Genomic DNA, 26,095 nt, shown 5'->3' on the forward strand with positions numbered 1-26,095 from the left:
AGTCTGATTGAAATGGGGAACCAACAGACTGACATTAGCGACCCGAGAGCCATTAGTCTAACATAACCACTAATACGTTTTCAGTTATGTTAAATATTCTGTTCAACAACGACTGAGTCAGTGGGGCTACTTTTTTTTTTGTTAAGATATAGATCACAGATGATGCTGGTTTAGTAAAGCATGTTACAGTCAACTGGATGTGAGCTGGACTTCTGGACTGGAAATACTGGAACATAGAGACATAAAAGAGACACATTATGCAGAACCCAGTCATTTATCCTTATGTTTTAGTATGTGATTTAAAACTACTTAATATGTAGCCCATCAACACGTTTGTATTGCTTAATTACTATCATCAGGACTATCATTATTCCAAACAGCAGAGCTCTCATCAACAACATTAATTGTTTTGCTATATTAGACACGGCACAGCTATTACTACAGCACACACTGTACACCGAAATACTGAAGTCCTCTACAGTCATCTTATTTCTTAGAAAATGTCAGAAATTTGAATCAATGTGAATCATCTGTTTTACAATACTAATCAGCCCTTGAAATGTCTTTCTATTATTCCTTCCTTTCTTTTTTTTTACTGGTATGCTGTGATTAGTGGCCATACAAAACCATTGCATGACATCATTTCATCCGTTGTAGAGGGAAGCTGTGATAGCATCACCGTGGGTGTTGAAAACGTTGAACAAAACCGAAAACAGTCAAGTATCTTGGTTGATGTTTTGCTTATTCATTGTCCGTCCTTTAATCTCTTTGTAACCAGCTGGAAACAAGCGTTTACTTCATTCCTCTGCGGAGCATTTGATTCGCTGCAATGAGCATAACGCTGATGATAAATGCAATGGCGAAGGCACAAATCAGGCTTTTACGCACACACGTGTGTTTTTCCTGTTGTGTTGGGCTTGCTGTGGAAAGATTTTGAAAAGATTGTTAGCTCATCTGAGTGTCATAAAGGGACAGTTCACTCACAAATCAAGAATACACAGTTTTCCCTCTAACCTGTAGTGCTATTTCTCCATCTTGATTGTTTTGATGTGAGTTGGTAAATTTAGGAAATATTGGCTTTAGAGATGTCTGCCTTCTCTTGAATATATATTTGAAATATTTAACACCAGTGTCTCTTCTCAGATATCATGACCCAGTTACTCAAGATAATCAGCAGACCTTGCTGTGAGCAGTTTTATGTAGGAACTGTTTTCTTTTTATCAAACTACACCTGCCAACCGTATCACTGTACAGAAGGAAGCGTTCACCTACTCATGGAAAATGAGCACAAGCCTCTTGTCCAAGATTGGAGGCACAGCATATTCTATCTACAACTTTTAGCTTCTGCTGGAAAATGTGTTTTTAGTTTGTTAAGAATCATCACAACACATGAAAGAGAGACTTTTTTTTAATTAATCTCATTGTTTGCAAAGTTTTATATTCTTAAATGTAAATTAGTAAAACCACACTTTCATGTTTTAAAAAAAGGAATGGAGCATTATATTGAGACGGAAACTTCAGCAAAGAACAAGAAAGCTATCAAGACTGTGAATTTGCATAACCAATTTAATGTAAGGTTTCTTTTTATTTTTTATGTTGATCACTGGCATGTTTTGTGCTTCCTTATTACTATTATTATTATTACTATTACTGTTATTATTTTTCCTTCTCCTTTTTTCCCTTTTAAATGTATTTTTTGGTACTTTGAGCACCACAAGCTGAGTGCCATCTAGTTCCATTACATTAAAGAGAAGTGACATCTCTTTCCAGAAATCATGACCCACTTGCACAAGTTAATCTATAGACTTTGTTGTGAGCAGTTTTGCTGAACTTTTTTCCTCCTACCAAAATACACCTGCTAACCGTATCATTATGCAGAAGGAAGCATGCATCTACTCATGGATGAGAGGCTCCTGCTGGTGGTCTATGTCTGATAACTCAGATACTCTGCACTTCACACCAACACTAGCACTACAGGTAATATTTGATTTTGGGGTGAACTGTTCCTTTAACAGAATTTTTAAAAATGCCTGAACGATGTGTGAAATGTGTATACAACGTACTGTCAATGTCCACATGGGACTCTGGGCTGTTCAGGTGGCTCTCCTCAGTCATGATGATGTTCTCGATGTCTTTCATGGTGAGGTGGTCACGGAAAGTGTCGTAAAGCAGTCTCTTCAGCTCGTCCACAGTCAGTTTCTGCATGTCACACTGGGAGGACAGAAGACACAGAGAAGGGTCTAATTAGCAGAGGACGAACTTATGTCTCAATGCTCTGTAGGTCAGCAGTAAATTGCATTAGTACAGGAAAGCTCCTGGCTACGCGGCGATGTGAATATTCACTGGGCTATTGCTTCAAAAAAGTAAATATTTTCAGTGAAATTAGATGGTGATTATGCAATTAAATGCAAGGAAAGAAGGTACTGCATGTAACAACTTTTTTAGTAAAGTCAGAGAATATCAGAATATAATGTATAATGTTGTAATAATGCTAGAATTAGTTGTTTAAATGATGAGGTATTTAAACCAGTGAATTTTGTATTGTAATTTTAATTGAAACAGATGGGTCTTTATCACAAACAACAGAAACACCAGAGGGGAAACTCACTCAAAAGAAGGAAGGATTAATGAACACTGATAGACTTGATTGATGATACTGATGACAACACTTACCTTCCAAAACACTGAATCAAAGTCTGCTCCGTGGAACTTATCCGGCATCCCAGCACATGAGAGTTTAGGACCGAGCAATGTGACAAATTCTTCAAAGCCAACTTGACCATCACCTGATGGAACAGAGACGAATGGAGACATGACATTGTGCAGCTTGTGTTGGATTATGCGCAACTGAGTGAAAGAGAGAGAGAGAAACATACCGTCTATATCAAGTCTTTGGATGATAACCTCCAGCTCCACCTCATTGGGCATGTAGCCCAGCGAGCGCATGGCCATCCCCAACTCCTGCTTTGAGATGAAGCCATTCCCATCTCGGTCAAACACTTTGAATGCCTCACGAATCTCTGTTGGAAAAAGGAGGGCAGGAATTATATAAGAGTGAGGAAGAAGAAGGCATAGCAAAACAAGAATGTTTATGTAGATTTAGCATTTTGAGCAAGACCAGACGGCTCAGTTGAACATGTTGATTTGTGTGCGCAATGTGTATATTACGAGTTTAAAGCAGTTTAAAGCCATAAAAGATGTGCCTGTGTTGAACAGAGAATATCAGGTGGTTAAACTGGGTCATAGCTCAGTTTCTTAGATGTTTATGTATTGAGAAAAGGGAGGCATACCTGAATACCGAACGTTTGAAGAGTGAAAATTGGAGGGGTGAGAGCAGTTTGAAACTTGTTTTTTTTTCCTTGTTACAAACGTTGCAGAGGCCTTCAAGGATAAGTTTTTTTTTTTTTCTTTTTATATATATTTTTCTTATGGTCTGTAATTGCCATGAAAAGACCCCAAACAACAAAGTTCCTATCTAAACATTATTTGTGTAGCCAAATCCTGATAGACTGTAGCTTATTAATTAGCCATGTTCCTTCATTACAGTGAAAATGATGGTTATTTTGAGAAATTCTTACATACAGAATGCACTATTTACCCCTGTTTGAGTCGTGTTTTTAGAGATTTAAGTCTTTTGTAGGACTAAATGGACCATGAAGAGTAAAAGACAGTTAAGGAAGTCCAAAATGCTAACACTGTACTCCCAAATTTACCACAAAGTACACAAAATTTCTGAGACATTGTTTATATAATACACTATGATGTAACAGCACACAACTTTAAGGACATTTGTAAGTGTTTATTAAAGTACAGAAAATGAAAGCAACTGCAGCTTCTCATACAAGGACTTATTTTATATTAGAACAACTTTTATTTTATGATATTGTCAGTCATTATGCGTTTATACACCAGCCTCTGCTGATGGGTGCCCACAGTCAAAAGTTATGACACACCAATCTCCAGTTAGAGCAGGGAGTTTGATCACTTCAGCACAATGGACACACACACACACACACACACACACACACACACACACACACACACACACAGATGTGTCATTCGAATATTTCAGCCCACGGAGAGTGACAGTCACCATTTTAGTAGCACAGAGAGAGATAGAGAGACAGTATTTGATTGCCTCCAAATCGAAGAGACAGAGACACTGTAGTTGAATATTTCAGCACAACCCTGAAACCAGTCCCTTTAGTCAGCTGATTATAAAACTAACCAACCAGGCTCCCATCTGTTTCAAAACACTACAGCAGAATAAAACAAATTCAGTGAAAACATCCATAAACAGAGAATATAAATTGGTTGAATATCTTCACTCTGTTGTAGATAGGAAATAGAGAACTATTAATGCTGAGCAAATACAGGCTCAGTGACCACCGTCTGGGAATAGAAAAGATGTGTGTCAACAGAGGAGACAGAAACAGAGATGCACGTCCTCCTCCACTGTGAGAAGAGATTTTCACTACAGAGAAATAAGCCAAAAAGATACAACACTTCTGAACGTTAACACGAGAGGAGAAACTGACAGTTTTCCTGGGTGCCCAGTTGAAAATTTCAAAGCCATGGAGAGAAATTATAGTTGGATGTTTCAGCACCATGGAGAGACACTGAGAAACTGTAGTTGAATGTTTCAGCATCATAGAGAGACGGAGAGACTGTAGTTGAATGTTTCAGCACCACGGAGAGAGACAGAGAGACTGTAGTTGAATGTTTCAGCATCATAGAGACAGAGAGACTGTAGTTGAATGTTTCAGCACCACGGAGAGAGACGGAGAGACTGTAGTTGAATGTTTCAGCACCACGGAGAGAGACAGAGAGACTGTAGTTGAATGTTTCAGCATCATAGAGAGACAGAGAGACTGTAGTTGAATGTTTCAGCATCATAGAGAGACAGAGAGACTGTAGTTGAATGTTTCAGCACCACGGAGAGAGACGGAGAGACTGTAGTTGAATGTTTCAGCACCACGGAGAGAGACAGAGAGACTGTAGTTGAATGTTTCAGCATCATAGAGAGACAGAGAGACTGTAGTTGAATGTTTCAGCATCATAGAGAGACAGAGAGACTGTAGTTGAATGTTTCAGCACCACGGAGAGACACGGAGAGACTGTAGTTATATATTTCAGCAGAGGACAGGCTCTCTCCATCCTGAGTTGCATTAAAATAGATTATAAAGGATGAATAGTTGCCCCCCTGTTTAAAGGTAGGCCAGTTGATTAATTATCAAATGGTAGTACACATATGAATTTACTTGTCCTATTATATTATAAAATGTTCTCCTGATGAGATCCTATGGTACATATTCTTTGTTCGCTCTGGATGTAAACTAATAGACACCGTCAGATCCAACACCTGTTACAGTGGCCATAGCACAATTGGATGTGGCAGAAGGCAGTGAGCAGGTTCATATGTTTATAATTAACAACAACTTTCGGTAAATAATCCATAAACATTGCCATTTGGCTCCTGTCCTCACCCTGCATCACGGTATTCTGTTTGAAGTGGTAAAAAGAGCAGTTGCACATCAAAGGCAAAGAACCGCCGTGGTTCTTTTTGATGTAGATCCTCAAATATACAAGACTCCTCAACGCTTGCCAGTAGTCACGTGTCTTTGGATAAAACAAGATAGCCAATTAAAAAAATCTGAACCTGTAGAAAAAGAACGTATTCATGAACGATGCTAGCCTGATATACCAGAAGTAGAAAAGGAAACGTGTTGAGAAGAAAAAGGTTAAATTGGAGTAACTGACAGTCGCAAAACCATCCAGTCCCACTTACAGGCCTCATTCTATGTAATCCATCTTGATTTGAAGTTCATATGGGTTTAACGCATGTGATCATACTCAGTGCTTCTACCATGAAGAAAACTAATTTGCATGCAAGTATGTGATTGGGCAAGCAATACCTTTAATTTGCATGCAAACCCATGAGTGGACAAGCACTGACCATCCATCTTGTATACATGGATGACTGAGAGACTGCAATTTACAAGTGATGGCAGTCCATAGCCTTGTGGTAAAATGGAAGAAACTATTATAAGAGGCCATCCTCTTTGGCGCATTCATTGAGGTCCTTCTGAACAAGTGACACTGTCTGTACCGAACCTTGACATATCAGACACAACATATTTGTCTAAATTACAGCCAGCGGTGCTGCTTGAGTTTTGTTATCTTCCTCCAGCACCACCCTAGATTCAATGTCACGACCCCTGGTGCCTGTGACAAATAATGAATTCACAGAGCCAGCTGAGCAGTGGCTGGACTACTGATTGTTTCACACCACCAGGACTGAATATTTAAAAAATGTACAGATGCAACCACGAGACACACAACTCCGTCTTTACTTCTCCGAATAGGCAGAATGCTTCTCTGAAAAGGTACTCAAGAAATTCATTGTAACGTCATCTCTATCATCTGGTTTTAAAAGATAAAATTACCATAATACATCTTCTTGACATAGATAATTTGTTAAAGGCTGGCCTGTTTTGTTTTACGGTGCAACATTCACAAAAATGTTGCTTTCTTTTCTCTATTAGCCACTTTTCTCCATCACAATTGTTTACCTCAATGATGTGTTATGAATAATTAGATTTAATTCTAATATACTTTTAGAGTTGATATTCATTTATTTACCAAGATTTTACATCAGCAATATAGATATTTTCATTTCCAATAAGCCACTATATAATAAAGTGATAAGCTCCAACAGCCTGTGGTTAACAGTGATTTTAGAACAGCTAATGGATGTTGTTAGGCACATTGTGAAGCATAAATATATATATAAATCTACAAATATACACTGTGGATCATTGAGCATTAACATCAACAACATAAGTGTTGAAACTGTTGGGTTGTCTCGACACATCAGATCTGAAAGCAGCGAACAGGCCACGTAGTCTGCTTAATGGTCTCGGCTTTGTTTCCTGACCTTTCCAGCTCTTTAATTTCTCCATCATTAATTTCAGCCTATCTGCTTTCTTTTCCATCCTCTTTCTCTTTCTCTGTCCCGTCCGTCCCTTTCAGCCACTTTAGCCGATCCACTAAATCAAAATTCCCAACAAAATCTGATGTTTTGAAACATCTGCACAGCGATACTGATGTAATGCAGTCACAGGTGAGCGTTTATAGAGATTTTACACCGCTTCAAACACTGCTTAGCCAATCATAATCAAGGACCTGAACTATCCATTTTGTAAGTTCATTTGTATTGAAAAGCAGAAGGTAAACACATATGAATACAGTACAGCCTTGAAAATACACCTGAGATACAGTCTCAACAAAAACTGATCATTATAAGCTTCACAAAGGTCCTTTTGTATTTATTATTTATATTTTTTTTACTTGACATTATTGTGTGCAACTCATGAATGTCACAATGAGTATGAATAAATCAATTTCATTATATTTTCTAGGATGATAACAATGCACAGCCCATTTACACACACCTGCGAACATACAACCATGAAACAGGTTAATTTAGAGACAGATAAGTGCATAAGACTGTAGAAATGATACTACAGAGAGGCTACCATTCTAAAAAACAGTGTTTTTAGAAAATCTTCAGCAGACAAGGCTTTTGTTCCACTGTGAGTCCTTGGTCAGAGCTTCAAAGTAACCTTGTACTGCTCTGAGGGTGCACCAGCTCAGCTGTCTTAAGTCTGGGCCAGGCCATGAAAGTCCTTGTATTATATGTAATCACAGGTTTTCTTTAATACAGCATATTTCCCCTGCAGCAGCAAGTAATCAAGGTCTCTGTGACTACATTTTTTATTGTTAATTCTGCAGAGAGGAGAAGTACAATGGTTGTTTTACTAAATTACAAACTTGTTTTGTCACCATTAAGCAAATCATTAATAGCGGTGTGAAGTAAGTTACTGCTCATGTCAGTGACTGTAAAATGTTGTAAATGGCTAAAATATTGTGACACATCAGTCATAAAAGATGTCAGAGTGTCTGTAGTCTTTGGGCTTAATGGCATTGACGGTAACAGCGAGTCAAGCACAATACGTCATCAGTGTTCAGAGTCGAGCCAAGGGTAAAACATGGTGTGTGTGACACGAGTGTGTCCAGAATGACAAATGTGCTCTACCAGATTTAACTAATTAGTTGTTATTGTTTGTCTTAGGTCATGAACAATAATAATCATATTGTGCAAATACAATGAATATGACAATTAAGAGAAATTGCTTTTGTTTGATTTAGTCACATGAAGCTTGCAGCATACTGTCGCTGTTTACTTTAAATCTAACTAAATCTAGAATTTTCAGAATTTTGGGCGTGCTGCATGTAAATCATCAACAACAAAGTCTTGCACTGCCTCTTTTTGTGCATTATTGCAGAAATGAAGTTGATATGATGACAGAAACAGCATTTTATGGGACTGTTGTTTACATTAAAAAAGTACAAGACATTAATTTCAGTGGGCAGGCTCACAACAATACCAGTAGGTTATAGTAAGTTTTTTGTGATCAAATGTTTTATTTATTCATTTTGTTTTGGAAAAGACACTATAATAAACACACAAAGTAATTACGAGCCAAAGAACAACAGAGCAATAATGACAACAGGATAAAAACAAGAGCAGGGTAAAAAAAAAGAAAAAAAAGATCAGTGACTGCAAATTGGAACATGACCAAGTAAGATGGCTATATCCGCTCTTTCAGTTTTTCAGCCACTGACGCCCGCAAACCAATACTGGACTCCTGAACTCCAATCACACAAGCGGTGACTACCTCCAAGTAAATTACATCAAGAGCTGTGAGAAGCCAGTTGCTCACCGAGAGCTTGTCAGGGTGTTTCCGCCTCGTAGCAACCAATTTCTTGGCTGCAATGAGGCCAGCAAGAATATGTCTTTTGTAGTGGCCAGGAGTCGGCAGCTGAGATTAATCGTTCAGGAGTAAAGCGGTTACCAATATGGGCATAGTCGAGGAGAACGTATCCGACAACTTACAGGAGACCCCGTTCTTTCAGTGTGCTGGCTCCTGGTTGATTGGCGCTCAGGTCATCACGAAACGGAAGCAGCTGGTCACAACTTCCAGTTATTTGCTTTCTTGTATAGTTTATTTATCCTTTGCATAATTTATTTGATAAAATCTCTAATTCTTTTCCTGTCTGCTTCTTTTGTTAAAATCATACATTTTTGTTGCATTTGTCAAATTAACTTAATCTTTGTTACATAAAATTCCCTTCTTTAAGTTAATCCTTCGCATAGGCTGCCTTCATTTGCTGTGGTCTCAGGGCTATGCCATAATAAACTGGGGGCTCCTCCAGGGTTGAGAATTAGGCTGTTAGCAGTGTTCACAAGATGTGTGTTAAAGCATTGTTTCCCAACCCTGGTCCTCAAGGCACACTGCCCTGCATGTTTTAGATGTTTCCCTGCTCCAACACACCTGATTCAAATGATCAGCTCATCATCAAGCCTCTGCAGAAGCCTGACAACAACCTGATCATTTGAATCAGGTGTGTTGGAGCAGGGAAACATCTAAAACATGCAGGGCAGTGTGCCTTGAGGACCAGGGTTGGGAAAGCATTGTTAAAGCATTGATTGATGGCGTTTTCTCTTGTTAATGTGGAGCGCTTCCCTAGAAGTCAACAAGAGGGTGACAGCAGTAGTGGGTTCTCCGGATGGTGACGTCAAATCCGGATTCCTTTGTTTACATTCGGCATGGAAGCTTGTGTGGGAAGCTAAGGAAAAATTTTTCCTTACTTATTTGTCTGGTGTTGTGAGATTTGGGATCATTTCTGTGCAAATTTGGTCTTTGCTTCAATATAGTCATGGGACAATGGAAGAGGGGGCTTTTCCAAAAGGAATGTATCGAGAGCCCCGAGGGATGGTAGGGTCAGAGTTAACTTCTTTATTGACATGACCATTAGAAAATGCAGTATTGCCAAAGCACATTCAGAATACAAAACACATAACATGATTCACCAATTCAAATCACAACCTGTGATGTAACCGCCAGACGAAGTGATCAGTCAGCATTCATCAATGCAAAAAATTCACATGACACAGTGGATTTAACTCCAGCTGCAGCACATAAATGAACAGCTCAGGTCCTGTCAGATACAAATCTGATGAAGGCAGCACTGTTTGCTGAATACTGCTTAATGGATGATCCAAACAAATGTGCATGTGTGGTGAGAATAGCTACCTTTCTCTAAATCACTGAATAAGTATTCTTTACATCTGATGTCAGGTGCTGCATCATCTTAAAAATGGATTTGAGGTTTATCCAGGACATGTTATCCATACAAATACCTCTGAAACCAAGGCTTTCATACCAGGTTTATATACAGCTAATCATAACACCAGGAGCAGGCAACATTTTTTAAAATATTTTTTATTGTTCTGTCACAGAGAAAGGTCAGTAGGTTGTGTATAGGTAAATGGATTTCTGAATTATCAACAAGTCTGCCCTTACATATGGTGCAAAGGTAATAAATCATGCTTTCACAACATCCGGGGTCCTGCCATATGTTATCTTGAGAAAAGAGACTATATGATGAGTAGCTCTCTGGAATGTCTAAATCTGTCCAAGGTTTGTACGTATTTGTTTTTTGTCTGTTCAACCAACAAAATTATGTCTCTGTCTCTGAAGTGGGCAGTTGGCCATGCAATTGTTGTACCTTCAAAGCATCAAGTTGATTTAATATTGGCATATATTTAATTCTGAAATATATTTCTGTATCCTGATACTGTGCTTTTCATCTCTCTCTCTCTCTCTTTTAATGCTTACTTTTAACTGAACTAGGTTCAGTATGAACTGAATCCCACCATGCCGCCATTAAATGAGGGACACTGAAACTGAAAAAAATGTTTTATAAAATCGAAGGATTCTATTTTCCATTGGAAATAGAAACTTTTATATTAAAAAAAATAAAAAATATCCTTCAATTGAAGGGAATCATATTAAAATGCAATAATGCTGCATTCATGATTCTTGATGGGTGCTGCTTAATCTTATCCTAGTTCACAGTACTAGAAAATTATACATATATTAATATATTATTATTACATAGCTTTGTTAAATGCTTGACTCTGTCTGTCACAGCAGACTGCTGCTATTACAGGCTGTTGCTGTGAAAAGCTGGTCATTGCTATGGATGCAGTTCAATCATAGATTCTGGACAAGCAATAAGATGATTTTTAAAACCTTGAAATCATTTTAAATAATATTTATTGTAATAAGCAGAATAATGTACTGTTGTGAAATAAACCCTGACAGGGTGATGCAGGATCCCAGCATGAACCATTTCATGTACATTATCCCTTACATATCTTATAATTATATCATAATATTAAAATTAAGTACCTGTGTAAAAGTGTATTTGGATTGAACTATTAAAGTAGTGCTCTTAACTTTATCTGGGTAATATTTTGGATTTTTTTCTGAATAATAACAAGCAACAAAATTATTTCCCAAATTACGTATTAGGATTCAGGTGCATCCCTAGTACTTAAATAATACTGTACTGGTGATTTTGTTTACATGTTCAGTATTGTGGTTCTTTGATTTAGAGGTACATACATATACTGGTGTCTGTATGTAATTTAAATGAAAATCACTAAATAGAAGTTGGGGAAAACCTGGATGTGCAGAAGAAATATCAGTGTTGTTGCCTTTTACTTTGTGGCACAAGAATATCTTTGATGCCCTCTAGTGAATCCTGGATTACAAACGTTGGAAGGTTGAGTTACTCGAGGCGAAAAGGGGAACAGAATGATATCACATTAAACCACATTTTGAGTTTACCTGAACGAAAGCGATATCACTGATTCATTAAATTTTGCCATGCAAGGAAAAAAATGAAATATTGACTGACAATTTCATGGCAGGTTAATCCAACAGCTGCCAACAGAATCATGATGCTGATTGTTTCCTGGAGAGCAAACAGGCTGATTGATCGTTATTTATTCTTCAACTTATAGCTGTTTGTTTTAGGTTATCTGACCTACTGTAAGATTATTGCCTTCGTCTCTTAGTAAAACATCATCTCAGTAAAACAGGTGTTCTGTGCATCCTTCTTAGCCCTACTTCTTGGCCTGATCCCAAGAAATAAACTGACTTGCGAAGCTTTGGAGATGCACTTTCAGAAGTATGTATACAGTTTGTGATAAGCTTGAAATTATTTGTCCCAAACATCAAAGACCACCACCTTTTCTAACCCAGAGATCTAAACCCAGGACTTTAAAGTCTGCTGACCTTCCAAGTCAGCTAAAACAGAACATGAGGACCAACAGATCCTCCTGACCTTTCTGACTGACCAACAGAGTGATTCATGCTGTTTGTTGGTGCAGCTAAAAAAAACTCCATGAAAATGGTCCATGACGAAAGCTGATGCCAAGAAGCCCACTGCTGCACATTGGCAGAGTGTCAGTGCTACTGGCAGAGGCAGAAAAGGCATTGAAGCTCGCTCACCTAAATAATTGGGGGAAATCCCAAATAATGGCTTTGAGCCAAAAGAAGAATGTAAGAGACCAATATAGCAAATGGTAAAAGAGGACGCTGTTGTGCATTACATTGATATCCTAAACATGTCATTTGTATCCATAACAGAGGAGGACACTGTTAAAAAGTGTTGTCTTCTACTTTTTGTTTGACGTAAGAAGCCAAATCGACCTTGTCTGTATATATAGATACTGGAAAATTTGGGGGATTCATGTGTTGCCAAGGAACAAAATATGCATAAAAAAAAGGCATGCACCACCACCACTGACGGAGCCCTACAGTGATTGTCCAGTTCACTACAAAAATCCCTCTTCACCTTCAGTGAACGATCATGACATTGCTAAGGTAACGGTAATAGAGTTAATACAGCAGGAGGTAGATGAAGAGGTCTCTTCTCTCCACAGGAGCTGAAGAGAAGAGAGTAACAGCAGCTGTCAGTCTCCAAAGTTACTGCATGTGCAAGAACATAACTCACGGCACACAATATATTACATCTTAAAACAGTCGCCGTCCTCTTTCAGCTCATATTAGATGCAGATTCAGTTCTTTCTAATTCAGATCCATATTTTCTTGTGTCCATCATTCAGCAGACAGTCCAGACAGATTCAGAAATGGAATATCAATTCGCACGAGAAAAGGGAGAGTCAGGTCTTTCCGGTAATTGCACTCAGCCAGTCAGGATCAAACAGGATCTTTTGTGTCAGTCCAAGATGTAGCCAGTCACTGTGATGAAAGGGATGTAAATAAAGGTGTCGGATGTCTTAAATTAGGTACCTTTTTAGAGCAACGGCAGATTTCATGTCCGGAGGTAACAAAATATTACCAAGAGTTCCCGAATTGAATTTTAAATTTTAGATTTTTTTCTTAAATCAAGAGCATACTTTTCTTATCAAAAGGCTGTTTATTCAGGTAGTTACAGGAAATTGGTTAGAGGATAAAAATTCCCTGGGAGATGAAAAAGACTCTTTTCATTAAGTAAGAGCCCCTTCCATGTGGTTACGCCAATAATGGTTTGATGACACCCATGACATTGTTCTTTGTGAAAATGAAAGCAGGAAAACATGTGAATCATATTAACCAGAGGCTACAAAAATAAAATATGCCGTACAGCTGAGAGAGCTCCATTAAGGCTCTCTCGGCAGAATAAAAATAAGAAAAGAAAATACTGTCAAAATAATTCAAATTCAGAGGGCTGTGAAAATACCACTAAATTGTGCAGCAACTGCAAAAAGCACTACTGACGCAAGTAAACTGATTTTTCTGGTTGATGATAAACACCAAAATAAGTAAGCAAAGATCTGACATCAGTAACAGTCTGAAAGGGGTTTGATTTGACTTTAGATCTGTTATCTAACTATAGGAAGGAATCTCAGTCTGTATGTATGTGCGGAAATGTATATATGTATGCATGTATGTATGATTTGTATATGTCAGTTCAATTTAATCTTCTTGACAACCGTTCATCTGATCAGTTTCATACTTTGTTCGTGTAGACCCAAGTGTCAAATCTGGCCAGATGGTGGAATTTAAACCATGAACTTCGTGTTTTTGCCTGTCAATTTGAACCATAAATCTCACAAAGAATTTTTTTTTCAGATGAATCAATTCATATAAGCCACACCTATTTGCTACTCCTACAAATTCACAATAATTCAATTGCTGTGGGCAGGGCTTATATTATAAAAAAATGTCATATATCCTGAATGCTTTGTGCTCTTGCAACATGTGTAGATCTTAAGTGTGAGTGAGCATCACAAATCTTGTGCCATTTGGCCAATAGGTGGAGCTGTAGCAAAATCATTAATCTGTCGTCTGTCTATAGCCACGTTTCCACCACAGGAGCTTTCCTCAGGGACTAGGAACTTTTGGAAGAACTCCATGTATTTCCACTACAAGAACCAGAGTCGTACGTACAGGAATCTCTGAGGTGGGGCTTGCAGAACTGAACTTTTCTGATTGGTTGAGTACTCACAGCATTTTATTTCAGACACACAAATTGATTAACAAAGAAGTCCAGGCCACATGGTGCATTTATGCTCAGGAGAAAATCCAACAAAAATCTGTTTACTGTTATTACAGTGTCATTTTATATTTAATTGTTGTGTCAATCAGGGGTGTAGAAATGATGTGTGATTATGTTCTGATACGTCAGTGGACTGATTTGTTTATTCTCAAAGGGTCTTCAGACTGCGGTGGAAACAAAGACAACAACAGCCTGAAGGAACCCTTTAGTTCCTTGAAGCTATCGATCCTCTGCAGCGGTCGCCACTGTATCCCCTTTCTTTTCAGCTGTCCTATAAATACAGGCAAAAAAAAATCCCCCCTGAAATAATCTTAAAACAACGACAAAAAAAGTTGCTCCTAAACATTCTGGGTACTTTGTATGGAAACACAACTCATATGTATGTACTTGTGTATGACCGTCCTTTGCATAACTTGACAACAATTCATCCAATAGTTTTTTTACTTCACACTTAGTGTGTTAATTTGTGGGGACTGAAGGGAATGTAGTGTCCAGTGTGAAGCTGATCGGATGAGTGGTTATCAACATCGCTGCAAGCTGAACTTCTGGGCCTCCAGCAATCAGACCGTTTCAAACAGGCACATGATCTGAGTGTCACTGCACTAGTTAAGTAACTAATTACCTTATCTTCAGTGGCCTCAAAGTCTGTGACTTGGATGCTCTGGAAGTTGCTCCACTATCCTATACACCAACAAAGTGCTGTTTAAATACTGCCCTGAATACCTCACTCATGCATACCTTAATTGAATCTGTGTAATATAATAAACCATGGTGTGACAAGTCATGGTAAACTACACTTTATTGCCCCTGTGGAGAGTTGTACAAAAACACATGCAAATAATAAAAAAAACCCACAAAGCATACCATCATCACAGGTCCCACACATTTACACCGCACCTTTTATTTTCTATCAGAGATTTTAAAGCATCTTCCCTTTGTTACATTTACATTTACCTAAACAAACACACACACAGTCACCAGAGACGGCGAAGACGTGCCGCACGAGCCCTGCAGCTAAAACAACTCCTGCTGTCAAAAAGAACTTGAAATACTCCCACTACCTGCAGCTCTTGGCGGGCTGAGTTGACTTTATCGTTTTAAGAAAGAGAAGAATTAGTCAGAATTAGAGTTTGACTTTACAAGCGGTTGCTGCAGTTTCGCATGACCAAATCAAATTACTCATCAGGAATATAGACAGTACAGATGTGACTTAAGAGTTTATTATTATAAACTGCACTATATTTTACTTGGCGGGACACAAAAAGGGTAGCTAATGGTCAGGTAATGAAGAAGTCATAATGCAGTACTCAGTAAACATGTAGTATTGCGCACAACTTTACTTTAAGGGCCACAAAAAAGGTCATTACAAGGTATGTAATGTATCTTGATTGGTGTGATGATATTAAAACATAACTGGTCAATGGCATAATGTGTTTTGGTTGTTTCTATGAATTCTTGAGCACATTTGGATATAAACATAACTAGTTTTTGTAAATTAGACCCCCAAGGTTTTAAAATTTAATCCAATCGATTGGCTGTACCAGTGCCTCCAGGGCCATGGGCCAGTGGTTGAGAATGACTGCTTTAATGGGACACAAAAAGGATAAGTAATGATAAGTTAACGAAGAACTACTCAGTATTATGTATCACTTTACTTTAGCGGTTAGAAAAAGAGTAAGTAATGTTAAAGTAATTAGTAATTAATGAGTCGTTCCTAGTTTTGTGCCGTTCACTTGCCGGTCCAGTTAATCAGGGACCTCTCATAAAGGAAGAGGACTGTGTGATCAAGTCACAGATATTCATGAATGAATCATTATTATTCAATAATATGGGATCTCCCAATCTGTTCTGTAGTAACTCATCATTAGCACTCATTAATGATTCATCAGTTATCAAGTTGTGTGTTAAACATTAACTAATCATTAGCAGTTTAATAAAATTCGATTAGGAGTTACTCATTAACTAGTAGTTAGTCCCTTATTCATTTCATGGTCACTACAAGAAGTTCTGTCAAGGTTTTAATGATAAACTAACAGTTTAAAATGAGTAAACAGATGATTAATATGCTGCTCTGGCAGCACAGGGTCTTGTTAACCAATGTTTTTTTTGTTGAGAGTATTTTTCAGGTCTCCTACAATGAGACAGAGGCGTGGCTGTGTGAGATTAGGTCAAGACAGACCCATCAGACTTTGAGCCCTGCAATCTACTGTAATTGCTGTGGCCTTAAGTTGAGTCTTTGTGGGTTACTTGACCCGCAGCTCTTCTCTCCTCTCAGTTATTGAAGGATAATAGTGCCATAGATTTTAGTTTTTTTGTCCAATGGCCAGCTAAGTTGTCATCAGTTCTCATTTGTTTTGTGTTGCCCAGCTCAGTTTGATGATGTTAATGAAATATGGATGTTGTCGACAATCAGACAAGGGGAGAGTAAGGACACTGTCTCATAATTAACATGATGTTGTTTAAAACTGTGAATCTCTGTGGACGTCTATGGCAGTAATGACCAGACATTTGTCTTTAGCCATGGAAGAACTCATGTTTGAATAACAAAGACGATGGAGCATATAGTGTCCTGTCTGTAGGTATTTAACCTTGGTGTTGTTGGTTTGCCGAGACTAAACACAATTATTTGTTGTTTATATGCAACATTTCTCAAGAGCATCTCCAGCCACTTATTATCTGTGCTGAAAAATATGTGTGTGTACAGTATATATTGCAATTATAGATTCCTGACACTTGTAATACAGTAACACACACATACAGTAAACATTTACTTGTCTGTTTACAATGTTGCTGCAGAAAACACCCCGTTTGTAAGCACAAAAGAAGACGGCTTTGCATACAAAGTGGAAGACATGGTCTACACTCCACTACAATGCCTGATGTCTGGGGGATTCTCCTGCTGGCTGTGATCTATAAATACTGTTCACATCCTCCGTCAGCGATGCACCGAGGAGTGATACAAGCTCGAGGAGAGACCTCCAAGAGTGTAACTGCTGGGGAAGTCATGACTGTTCAGCCATAAAACGAGAGTCTTATCAGTTTCAACACACATGTGCAGTTGAAGTGGCTGCCAGTTAGCTGGAAGTGATGGTGTGTATTTCAGGGCAGTTACTACAGTCTTTTCATACAGCTTTTGAGTTTTTTGGTTGCAATCTAGAGCATCACCACTAGGTGCCACTAAATCACACGGTGAAATTTCAGTGTAATTTTCCAAAATAAAGCTCCATGTCCATATGGCATGTTTTTTTCTGAGCACCGGCATCTTTTTACAGTTGCCCCCAATGAAAAGATTGCATATGTGGCAGCATTTGGGTTTCTAGAGAAAAGCAGGCTTGGGGAGTAACAGATTACATGTAATGGGATTACGTAATTGGAATACAAAAAAAGGTAACTATGTTCAATTACAGTTAAAAAAGGGGTAATCAGATTACAGATACATTTAGTAAAAATGTATATTCAGGATTACAATTTTAAAATACGTTAACATAAATAACAGCATACTGCTATTCAAAGTGCAACACTTCATGAGTCTCACAACAATACTCTGGTCTCTCTGAAATCAACTAATATTACAGTCAATTCATTATGACGGCCTCAGGTGAAAAAAATGCTTCAACAGGTGGAAATTTCAATTTTCTATTTAGTCTTAAAACAGAAAAAGAGAAATAGCATCACGATGCATTGACAGTTATGACTTCTGGCTGTAAAAATCATCATCAACTCAACATTTATTTTAAATGACCATTTACAGGCAGGTAAATTGTTATTAGCTACACAGAAATCCACCTAGCTAGCTGACCTGATGATACTGCTACTGCTTAAAAAATATTATTATTATCATTATTACATTATTTTTAACTGTGAAGTGTGAATAGCATAATTAACAAAATACATTTAACATGTGCATATGTACTGCTATGAATTTAAATGTGTATAAACCTGACAACCAACATAAAACATTATATTAGGCTAAACAATATAAGAATGTTTGGTGTTAAGACAATCCAAAAGAAATGTGAAGTAATCAAGTTACTTTAGTTACATGTTGTGGTACTAGGATTAGGTCACTAACTATATGTTTTAGTTAGTATCAGAATACATAGCCCTCCCAACTCTAGGGAAAAGGCTTTCTTCCGAGGGCTCCGCCTTACTCTTTTGGCTGCTCAGAGTACTTCCTGCGCAAAATCTCTGAGTTTTTTGAGGTGCTGGTGTCATCACTGTCTTTTTTTTTTTCAGGCAACAAATCATATTTGATGGGGAAGAAAATAGAGAGAAAGCTTGCTCTGGCTGTGTCTGTCTATAGGACTGACAGAAACTTTCATAACAGAAACAGAAAAGCCCTTTTGTGGGAGCAGATCAGCTGGACCCTGAATGTTTCAGGTGAGTGTTTTTCTCTCATCACCTACGTGTTGTAAGCTTTTTGTTTGCTGTATTCAACCTTTAATGTGGTGATATGTTAGCTGCTCAGCGAATGTCAATCATTATATCAAACCCACATACAGTGTTTTTTTCTCACTTGGGTCATACCATATTTTGCAGCTTTCCACAGCGCTCTGCCAGCACTTTTCTGCAAGAAAAAACCCCCCCAAAAAAAACCAAAAAAAAAACAACCACATGCTATATGGGCCTAAGGCCTAACTGAGACATTTTAATGTATGTTAGTAACAGCATCATAGATGTATTCAGCCGTTCATGCATAATGGACTGAACTTGGCTCTTGACCTTGGTTTTAATATTGTGCTCATTAAATGGGGACACACTTGGCTCAGCAAAATGTCCACACAGACATTTAAAGAAAGTAACAGTAACAGTGAGCGTAACTCTCTTAAACAGAGTAAACACATACATAAAGGTGAAATGGATGTGTTGAGCATGAATAATATGGTAATTACTGTTATGTCACTGTCTAAGTAGCTTGAATAGCATGGGTGTTGATCTAATTTGTGATGAAAAAATGGGATTTTCCTCTGAGAGATAGCCATAACAAGAGAGACGACCTAACAGCCCAGTGCCTGGGGTTAATAATTTAAATGATATAATTACACCTCAAACTAATCAGGATTTTGAGGAGAGATTTAAAAAGATCAAATGTGTAAGCATATGTGGCCGTCTTAGCGGCAGCACGGCTGCTTTCACAGTAGTAACGGTTTGAATACATATCAGGGTTTGTGACAACTGCATGACACAAGGGCGAAGAAAAGGGCAGGGAGCCTTGCCACTGACCCTGCCCACCTAGGCAACCATCTGTTCGAAAAACATTCCCTGGAAACCGCAGATCCATTAAGAGCTGTGAGTGCTTAATCAACCTCCCTAAAGCTCACCCAGTATAAACAATCACATCTCCATTTACAGTGTCTGTAATCTTCACTACTCTTATGATTTATGGAGTTTTCTCTAAATATTGTTGCCAAGGTCCATTTTGGTCAATATAGTCAACACTGCAGATATTATTGTGATCCAAACAAAATGTCAGATTAAAGATCACCAATGTCATGATATGGCAGATTTACATATAATCTCTACTGAGTCCTGAGTCTGCTTCTGAAGTAATTATCCGTGTTTTACTGGTTAATCATAATCATTAAATCAATTCATGCGTCTAAAATGAAATTAAGTTATTTGTCATAATTACATTTTAATGAAGCTACTCAACAAAATTATTTGTTAGAAAGTAAGAAAATCCTAATTAAAAGATAATTCTGCATCATTAATCTCTTTGAATGATAGTGTCTTCCTATTATTTAACATCCTACAATTAATTTGTCTTCCTCTTTCACTTATGATGATACGGTCATTTTTTAAAATCCTACCAAGACACATATAGTTTGAAATTAAGTCATCCACTGAAGTGTCCATTTCTTATAAAGACAAAGTTTTCAGTTTTATTCTTTTATACAGAAACTGGGAATTGAGTCATTTGGTTAAATACAGTTGAATACAGTGATACTGAAATAGCACCTAGTGGTCATTTGAGAAACTGTCACCTGTTATGTGTCTTCAGCCTGAAGCTGAAACTGAGCTGAACTCTTTAATGTGTTTATAAAAGGCAGTATGTGTCATGTACTTTCCATGGCGTGACATGCCGTGTCTCCTTGCACAGGATGGAAGGTCTTTTTGTCCTTGTGTGTTGTGTTTGTCAGTGGGCTCTTGAAAATGGTAGTCAGCATGTCTCTGCAACAATGTCACCAAGAGAAACTCCTGTTGATTTAATCACCGAACTCACCGAGGTTTTTGCTCACTTATTAAATAGTGTTAAAGTTTCATGGTCAGTACTTGCAAAAATGTCTTTTTTAGCATCACTTTTTTAGAACTACGATTTATTGATGTTATATTTAAACCACCATACTGGTTTCTGTAAGACATTGTGCAGGTGGTACAGGATGATTTAGGTTAAGGTAAATATAAAACTACTAAAACCTAGATCTATTATAAAGACAACTGAGTGGTATAGTGAGCAGATAATGCTAAATCCATATATAATCGTCTCCTGGGGGGTATCTGTGGGGATTGGATTGTCCCTGTGGATATCTCTGGGGTTGGGCTTAGAGATGCTGCATTTTCTTTCTCTCTCAGTCTGAGGTGATCCTGGGTGTTCGTCAGTCCTGGCGGGTGCCTAAGACTTCTGTTTGGTTCTATAGACCAGTCAAAGTCTGGGTAAACCACTATGAAGGCTAAATGCAAGAAATGTTAGTTTTTCCTTCCAAAATTGTAAATACAGTTATCAAAAGTATTGTTATAATTATGAACATATTGGGGGTTTTTTGCTCATTTTTTAAAATCCACATATAATCGTAAATTGTTACTTGAGCTGCAGTGATCTAGATGTAATGTCTGAGAATTATTCATCTGGGTTTAAAGTCTTGTTAGCTGTGATATAAAACAAATACTGTCTAGCAGGAAGCTGACTGAATAGCATCTTAATGATGGTGTTAGTGTCTTCATGTCATATTTTATAACGTCAAAATGAAGACTCACCATTACTGTGCTCATTTATTGCTTTAGTTGCACAGTCATGTCCCAAACCATAAAGGACCAACTGGTAAGACTGGTAAGACTGGCATTCAGAAATGAATACTGTAGTCCAAACAGCAAGCTGGAGCCATAGATGGTTTACTGAATAGTTTGAAGTGAGCATGCAGGTTGCATGCAGGCTGCAGGGACATTGAACCCACACAAGCGCAAGAAGAGCGCAATACACTCTGACAATGACAAGTGACAACAAGTCCTAAACTGTAAGTAAATCAGCTGTTTTAATTGTCCATTGTCAGTCGATGTAGCTAAGTTCATTATCCTGAAAACAAAAGCCCACTGCTCAGAAAAAAAATACACACTCTGGAGTTGACTGACTTACTGCCTGCCAGACTCAATTAACGTCTTGCTCAGTTTAACTGTTATAAACATCTACTCCTTCTAAAATATTATTGATGATTTCGTAAAACTCATAAACAGACACTTACTTAGTTGGCAAACATTCTGCATTAATTTTAATTCTAATAAATGTGAAACAGCCAAACTAAAACAGCTGTTCCAGCACCGAAATAGAAATTTCAAAGGAGAAGTTACTGGCTGTAGTGTTGTTGTCAGAGAAGCCAGTATTTCAACTTAACATGTTTCCTTCATCTCTGATGACAAATCATCATCAAGTTATGATTTAATAAAGTAAATACATTACATATTTCTCCTTAAAGGATCAGTGCGTGGAATTTACTGGCATCTATCAATGAGCTTGCAGATTATAAACACCTGGTCTCACCCTCCCCTTCCTACAGGGGAAAAATACTTTCGAGAGCCAGTGTTTTGTTTGACTATTGTGAGCTACTGTAGAAACATGGCAGTGCAACAGGGCGTTGAAGACCACTCTCTAGATACAAATGTATCATTTTAAGGTAACAAAAACACAGCAATTCTTATTTTCAGGAGATTATATGCTAATGAAAACATACTTATGAATATTATTTTCAATTTTGTCCAGATTCTGCCAACAAATCCCTGTAAATCTTACGCCCCGGACCTTTAATATATTGCAGTTCACTAATGTATTTATAATCTGTTTCTCAGATGATCCCAAACATGTCAAATTACACTGGCTGTATATATATACACACCTTGGTAGGGAAAAGCTATTATCATGGATATGATTAGGGAGAGTAATTATGTGAGTTGAGCAATCAGGAAACTTCTGCCCTGCGGTAATTAAAGATCTTGCGGATGAAACAATATTTATAGGCTGAATTTCAGACCTCTGTGAAAAAAAAGAGCAATTTTTCAGTAAGGGACATTGGACTGCAGCACTGTTCAGAGACAACAGCAGCTCCCACACTGTTAGTTAAGGCGGAGCAGCTGTATTGTAGAAGGTAGGTGCCCAGTGAGTGAGAGGTTGCTGATTCAAACCTCAGTCTGGCTGGGGTTAATCTGAAACTCTCTTACCTCCCTGAACAACTACAATCACAGGGCTCTTTGACACAATTCATCTGGCGCTGGTGGAGCTGCTCGGTGACAAAAGGTAGAGCAGTGTTTACCCTGGGCACTGCCGAGGTGTGAGACCATGTAAATGTGGCAGTGCGTTGTGTGCTCAGTGAATCTTCCTTGGGTAATACAGTCATGCTTGAATGATCTGTCTCGCTACGTCCTGAATATTTAATGGCTCTCAATTAGTAAACTACAGTTTTAAAAGACCTCACCATTACCATAAAAGCTGTATCGTCATCGTCTGCAACACACAACACTTTGCCATTTTACCGTTGTTCCGATTCTTGTGTTTTCCATAGCCAACCTTTTAATTAGATTTATGTTGTCATTGCAGATAGTGGATTTTCAATGTCAAATGAGTGGCTCAAAGCAAGGGCAGGCAGCCACTTGTGGGCCCGGGCAACCTACAGACAGAAGAAAGGGGAAATGGAATTCCCTTCGCATAAAAGACTTTGTGATATCAAATCTGATCAGAGTTATCTCTTTATTGTAGTCTGCCTGGCTTTGCTCCAAATCACTGCCAGCTGTGCTTTCTCATTGTGAGGACCGTTTGCCAAAACAAAACCTCCACTCTTAACAGCTATGCATGAGGTTACTACAGCCAGAACGATAATAATGAATCTTTTAGGTGGCCATTGTGCTATTGATGGTCAGCGTTATTAATTAGTGACAAAATGCAATAAATCAAACAAAGCCAAAAGAGATGAGAGGATGTAATTTAAGACTCAAAATGAATCAATCTGCTGCCAGCTTATTAATGGATTTCATCTGCCATAGATTCTATAGAAATGGTGTTCTGAGCTACATTTTTATAGTTTTTAATTTGACATTCATCACAGCCATTAATTTTCTCCATTTCAGGCTCCTCTTACTTGTGGACATTTTAAGTCTCCCCGACTCTTCAGTCTCCTGACTTACAGTGAGTGAAATCAGGTGCAATGTAGCCACACAGGTCAGCCAGGAGATACAGAATTGTGTACGGTCAGACTACTTTGAAATCTAGTCATTTACTGAATACAATATTTTGTAATATTTTTGTACTTTGTAACATAATCTGTTGGATTCCAACAAAATGTAATCAAGTCTGATTACTTTTAGATCACACACTGAAACACTGAAAAAAATGGATGCAGCAACCAAAATTGAACTTCCACAAGTATTGTTTTCTTTCTTTTGTTGGTCCATCACAGCTATATCAGTCTCTATTGGTATCAGCCTATATGTTATCCAATATGCACCAATATGAAACTTTTTTTTCATTCAATTCTTTACAGATATGAATGAATTATGTATTATTTGATCCTTTATATACATACATGTAAATACATATATGTAAAATGTCCTGCCTCATTACCTTTGACAATGTAACTTTAATATAATTACACATCTTTCAAATGTAATCTGAACTGATAATAGTTACTAATCCTGATTACATGAAATGTTTTCTTCTACCCAACCCTGGATTTTACAGATGTTGCTCACTCACAGGTAATGACAATGCGCCCTGTATGTAGAACCTGGGGATGTTATGTAGGGAAAAAGCATGAGGATTACGGCAATAATTAGAGGCTGGTGTGGAAAACTGGACTGTTTTGAGTTAAATGTCTGTGTCTGTTTTGTGCTAAATATCAGAATCAACAATATGCAAAAGAAAAGGCAGGTGGAGAGACAAAAATGTATACTAGATTTTGCGCACCATTTAAACCCAAACCATAGTGAAGAACATGTGTACTACTGAACCATTTCACATGCAGACCTACAGTTTTGTGTGCAGTCAGATTTGCGGATGAGGAAAAGAAGCGCACACCGGCTGGAGGAGCTCTCCAGGGTGCTGAACTACTTTGCCATGCAGGTGAACGTTGCATTTAGACTCTTAACACCTCAATAACAAGTTGAAACCACAATCTAAGACACTCACCTTCCACCTCATCTTCAGGCAGGTTAACAGGGGTCCGGTAGGAGAGGACATCTGGAATAGTGCAAAGTCCCTTGTACATGAACCTGGTGGTCACAGCACGCACTGGCATTTCTGCGAGGGAAAACCAACAACTGTGTCGCGATCTTCATATAGCCCAGCTCTCCGGAGTTGTTTTGAGACAGACCCTTTTCCTACTGCCCTTGGTATCTTTGAACAAAAACCTCAAAGCAAATAAAACAGAGAAAAACCCTCCGCAAAGTTCAACACTCGATATTTTCGATAACCTTGCACTGGGCTGCGCGTTAAACCAAGAATGCAGCGCGTAAATCGCCTTTGGATTCAATGCATAGGATGTGGCAGCCTAATGTAAGCAAGATATGAAGCAAAGAGGCATAAAAATAAGATATAAAACTTTTACCTTATAGTCTTTCAGGCATTTACTGTACAATGCCTTAAAATAACCATGATATTAATTAGCTCATGTTAAAATATGGATAAACAGGCTAGTTTGTCATTTTGATTTCCACGTATAGCTCCTGCAATTCAGCATTTATCCTAAAAAAACGTTTTTAAAGGAAATATGATGAATTAAATTAAAAATATTTGCACTAAATCGACCTTTTCGCTATTAATTTCACTGCTTTCTACACCGCGTCTTGTTCTTTCAAACTGTCTCTTCCCGACACAGTCTGTCTCACTTTTCTTCCCCGTTTCGGCATCTTCTTAAAAACAAAAAGAGACACGAATCGATGATACAAGAAAGAGAAAAAAACAACAGCAGCAGCAGCAGTGACGAGCTGATTCTATCCAATAAACGATGGACAAAGAAAATCTTGTAACATTTCTCTTTTTCTTTTTCTTTTTTTTTTTTTTCCTGGAGAGCAGCTTCAAGGGAATCCTGGGTGACCCCCTCCTCCTCCTCCCTCCTTCTCCTCTCCTCTGATACAGACACGCGGTATGAGGCAGCGATCCTCTCTCTCCAGCTGTCTGCTCCGCTCTCATTTGGCCTCTCACAGACACACACTTATTCACTCACTCCACACAAGCACACACACACGCGCGCGCACGCACGCACGCACACTAGTCTCCACCATACTGCTGCTGCCCCTGCCACAGCGGAGTCTGCTGACCGTTTCCACGCTGTCCGCCTGTAATGTGATTATCTTCGTTTTCTGCACTCCACCAGTCTGTGTGTTAAATGTTAACACGAGTCATGAAGCATTTGTG

The 26,095-nt window shown here is 38.2% G+C and overlaps 1 protein-coding gene across 2 annotated transcripts; it reads right to left on the reverse strand.

The window, feature by feature from the left end:
* Positions 1 to 555: 555 nt before the first annotated feature.
* Positions 556 to 25,696, reverse strand: cabp7b (calcium binding protein 7b). 2 transcript variants are annotated; one of them, XM_084745988.1, is made up of 5 exons: positions 24,869 to 25,696; positions 2,877 to 3,020; positions 2,674 to 2,786; positions 2,064 to 2,211; positions 556 to 920 (listed from the first exon to the last, which is right to left on the reverse strand). In XM_084745988.1, exons 1-5 carry the CDS (start codon positions 24,975 to 24,977, stop codon positions 793 to 795), a joined length of 642 nt encoding a protein of 213 aa, XP_084602114.1. In that variant the 5' UTR covers positions 24,978 to 25,696; the 3' UTR covers positions 556 to 792. The 2 variants fall into 2 exon arrangements, with proteins under 2 accessions (XP_084602114.1, XP_084602113.1); XM_084745987.1 differs by having other exon boundaries at positions 2,674 to 3,020.
* Positions 25,697 to 26,095: the final 399 nt, after the last annotated feature.

Source organism: Lutjanus erythropterus, chromosome 20, assembly GCF_056507025.1.
Source record: "Lutjanus erythropterus isolate fLutEry1 chromosome 20, fLutEry1.hap2, whole genome shotgun sequence".
Classification (NCBI taxonomy): Eukaryota; Metazoa; Chordata; class Actinopteri; order Lutjaniformes; family Lutjanidae; genus Lutjanus; species Lutjanus erythropterus.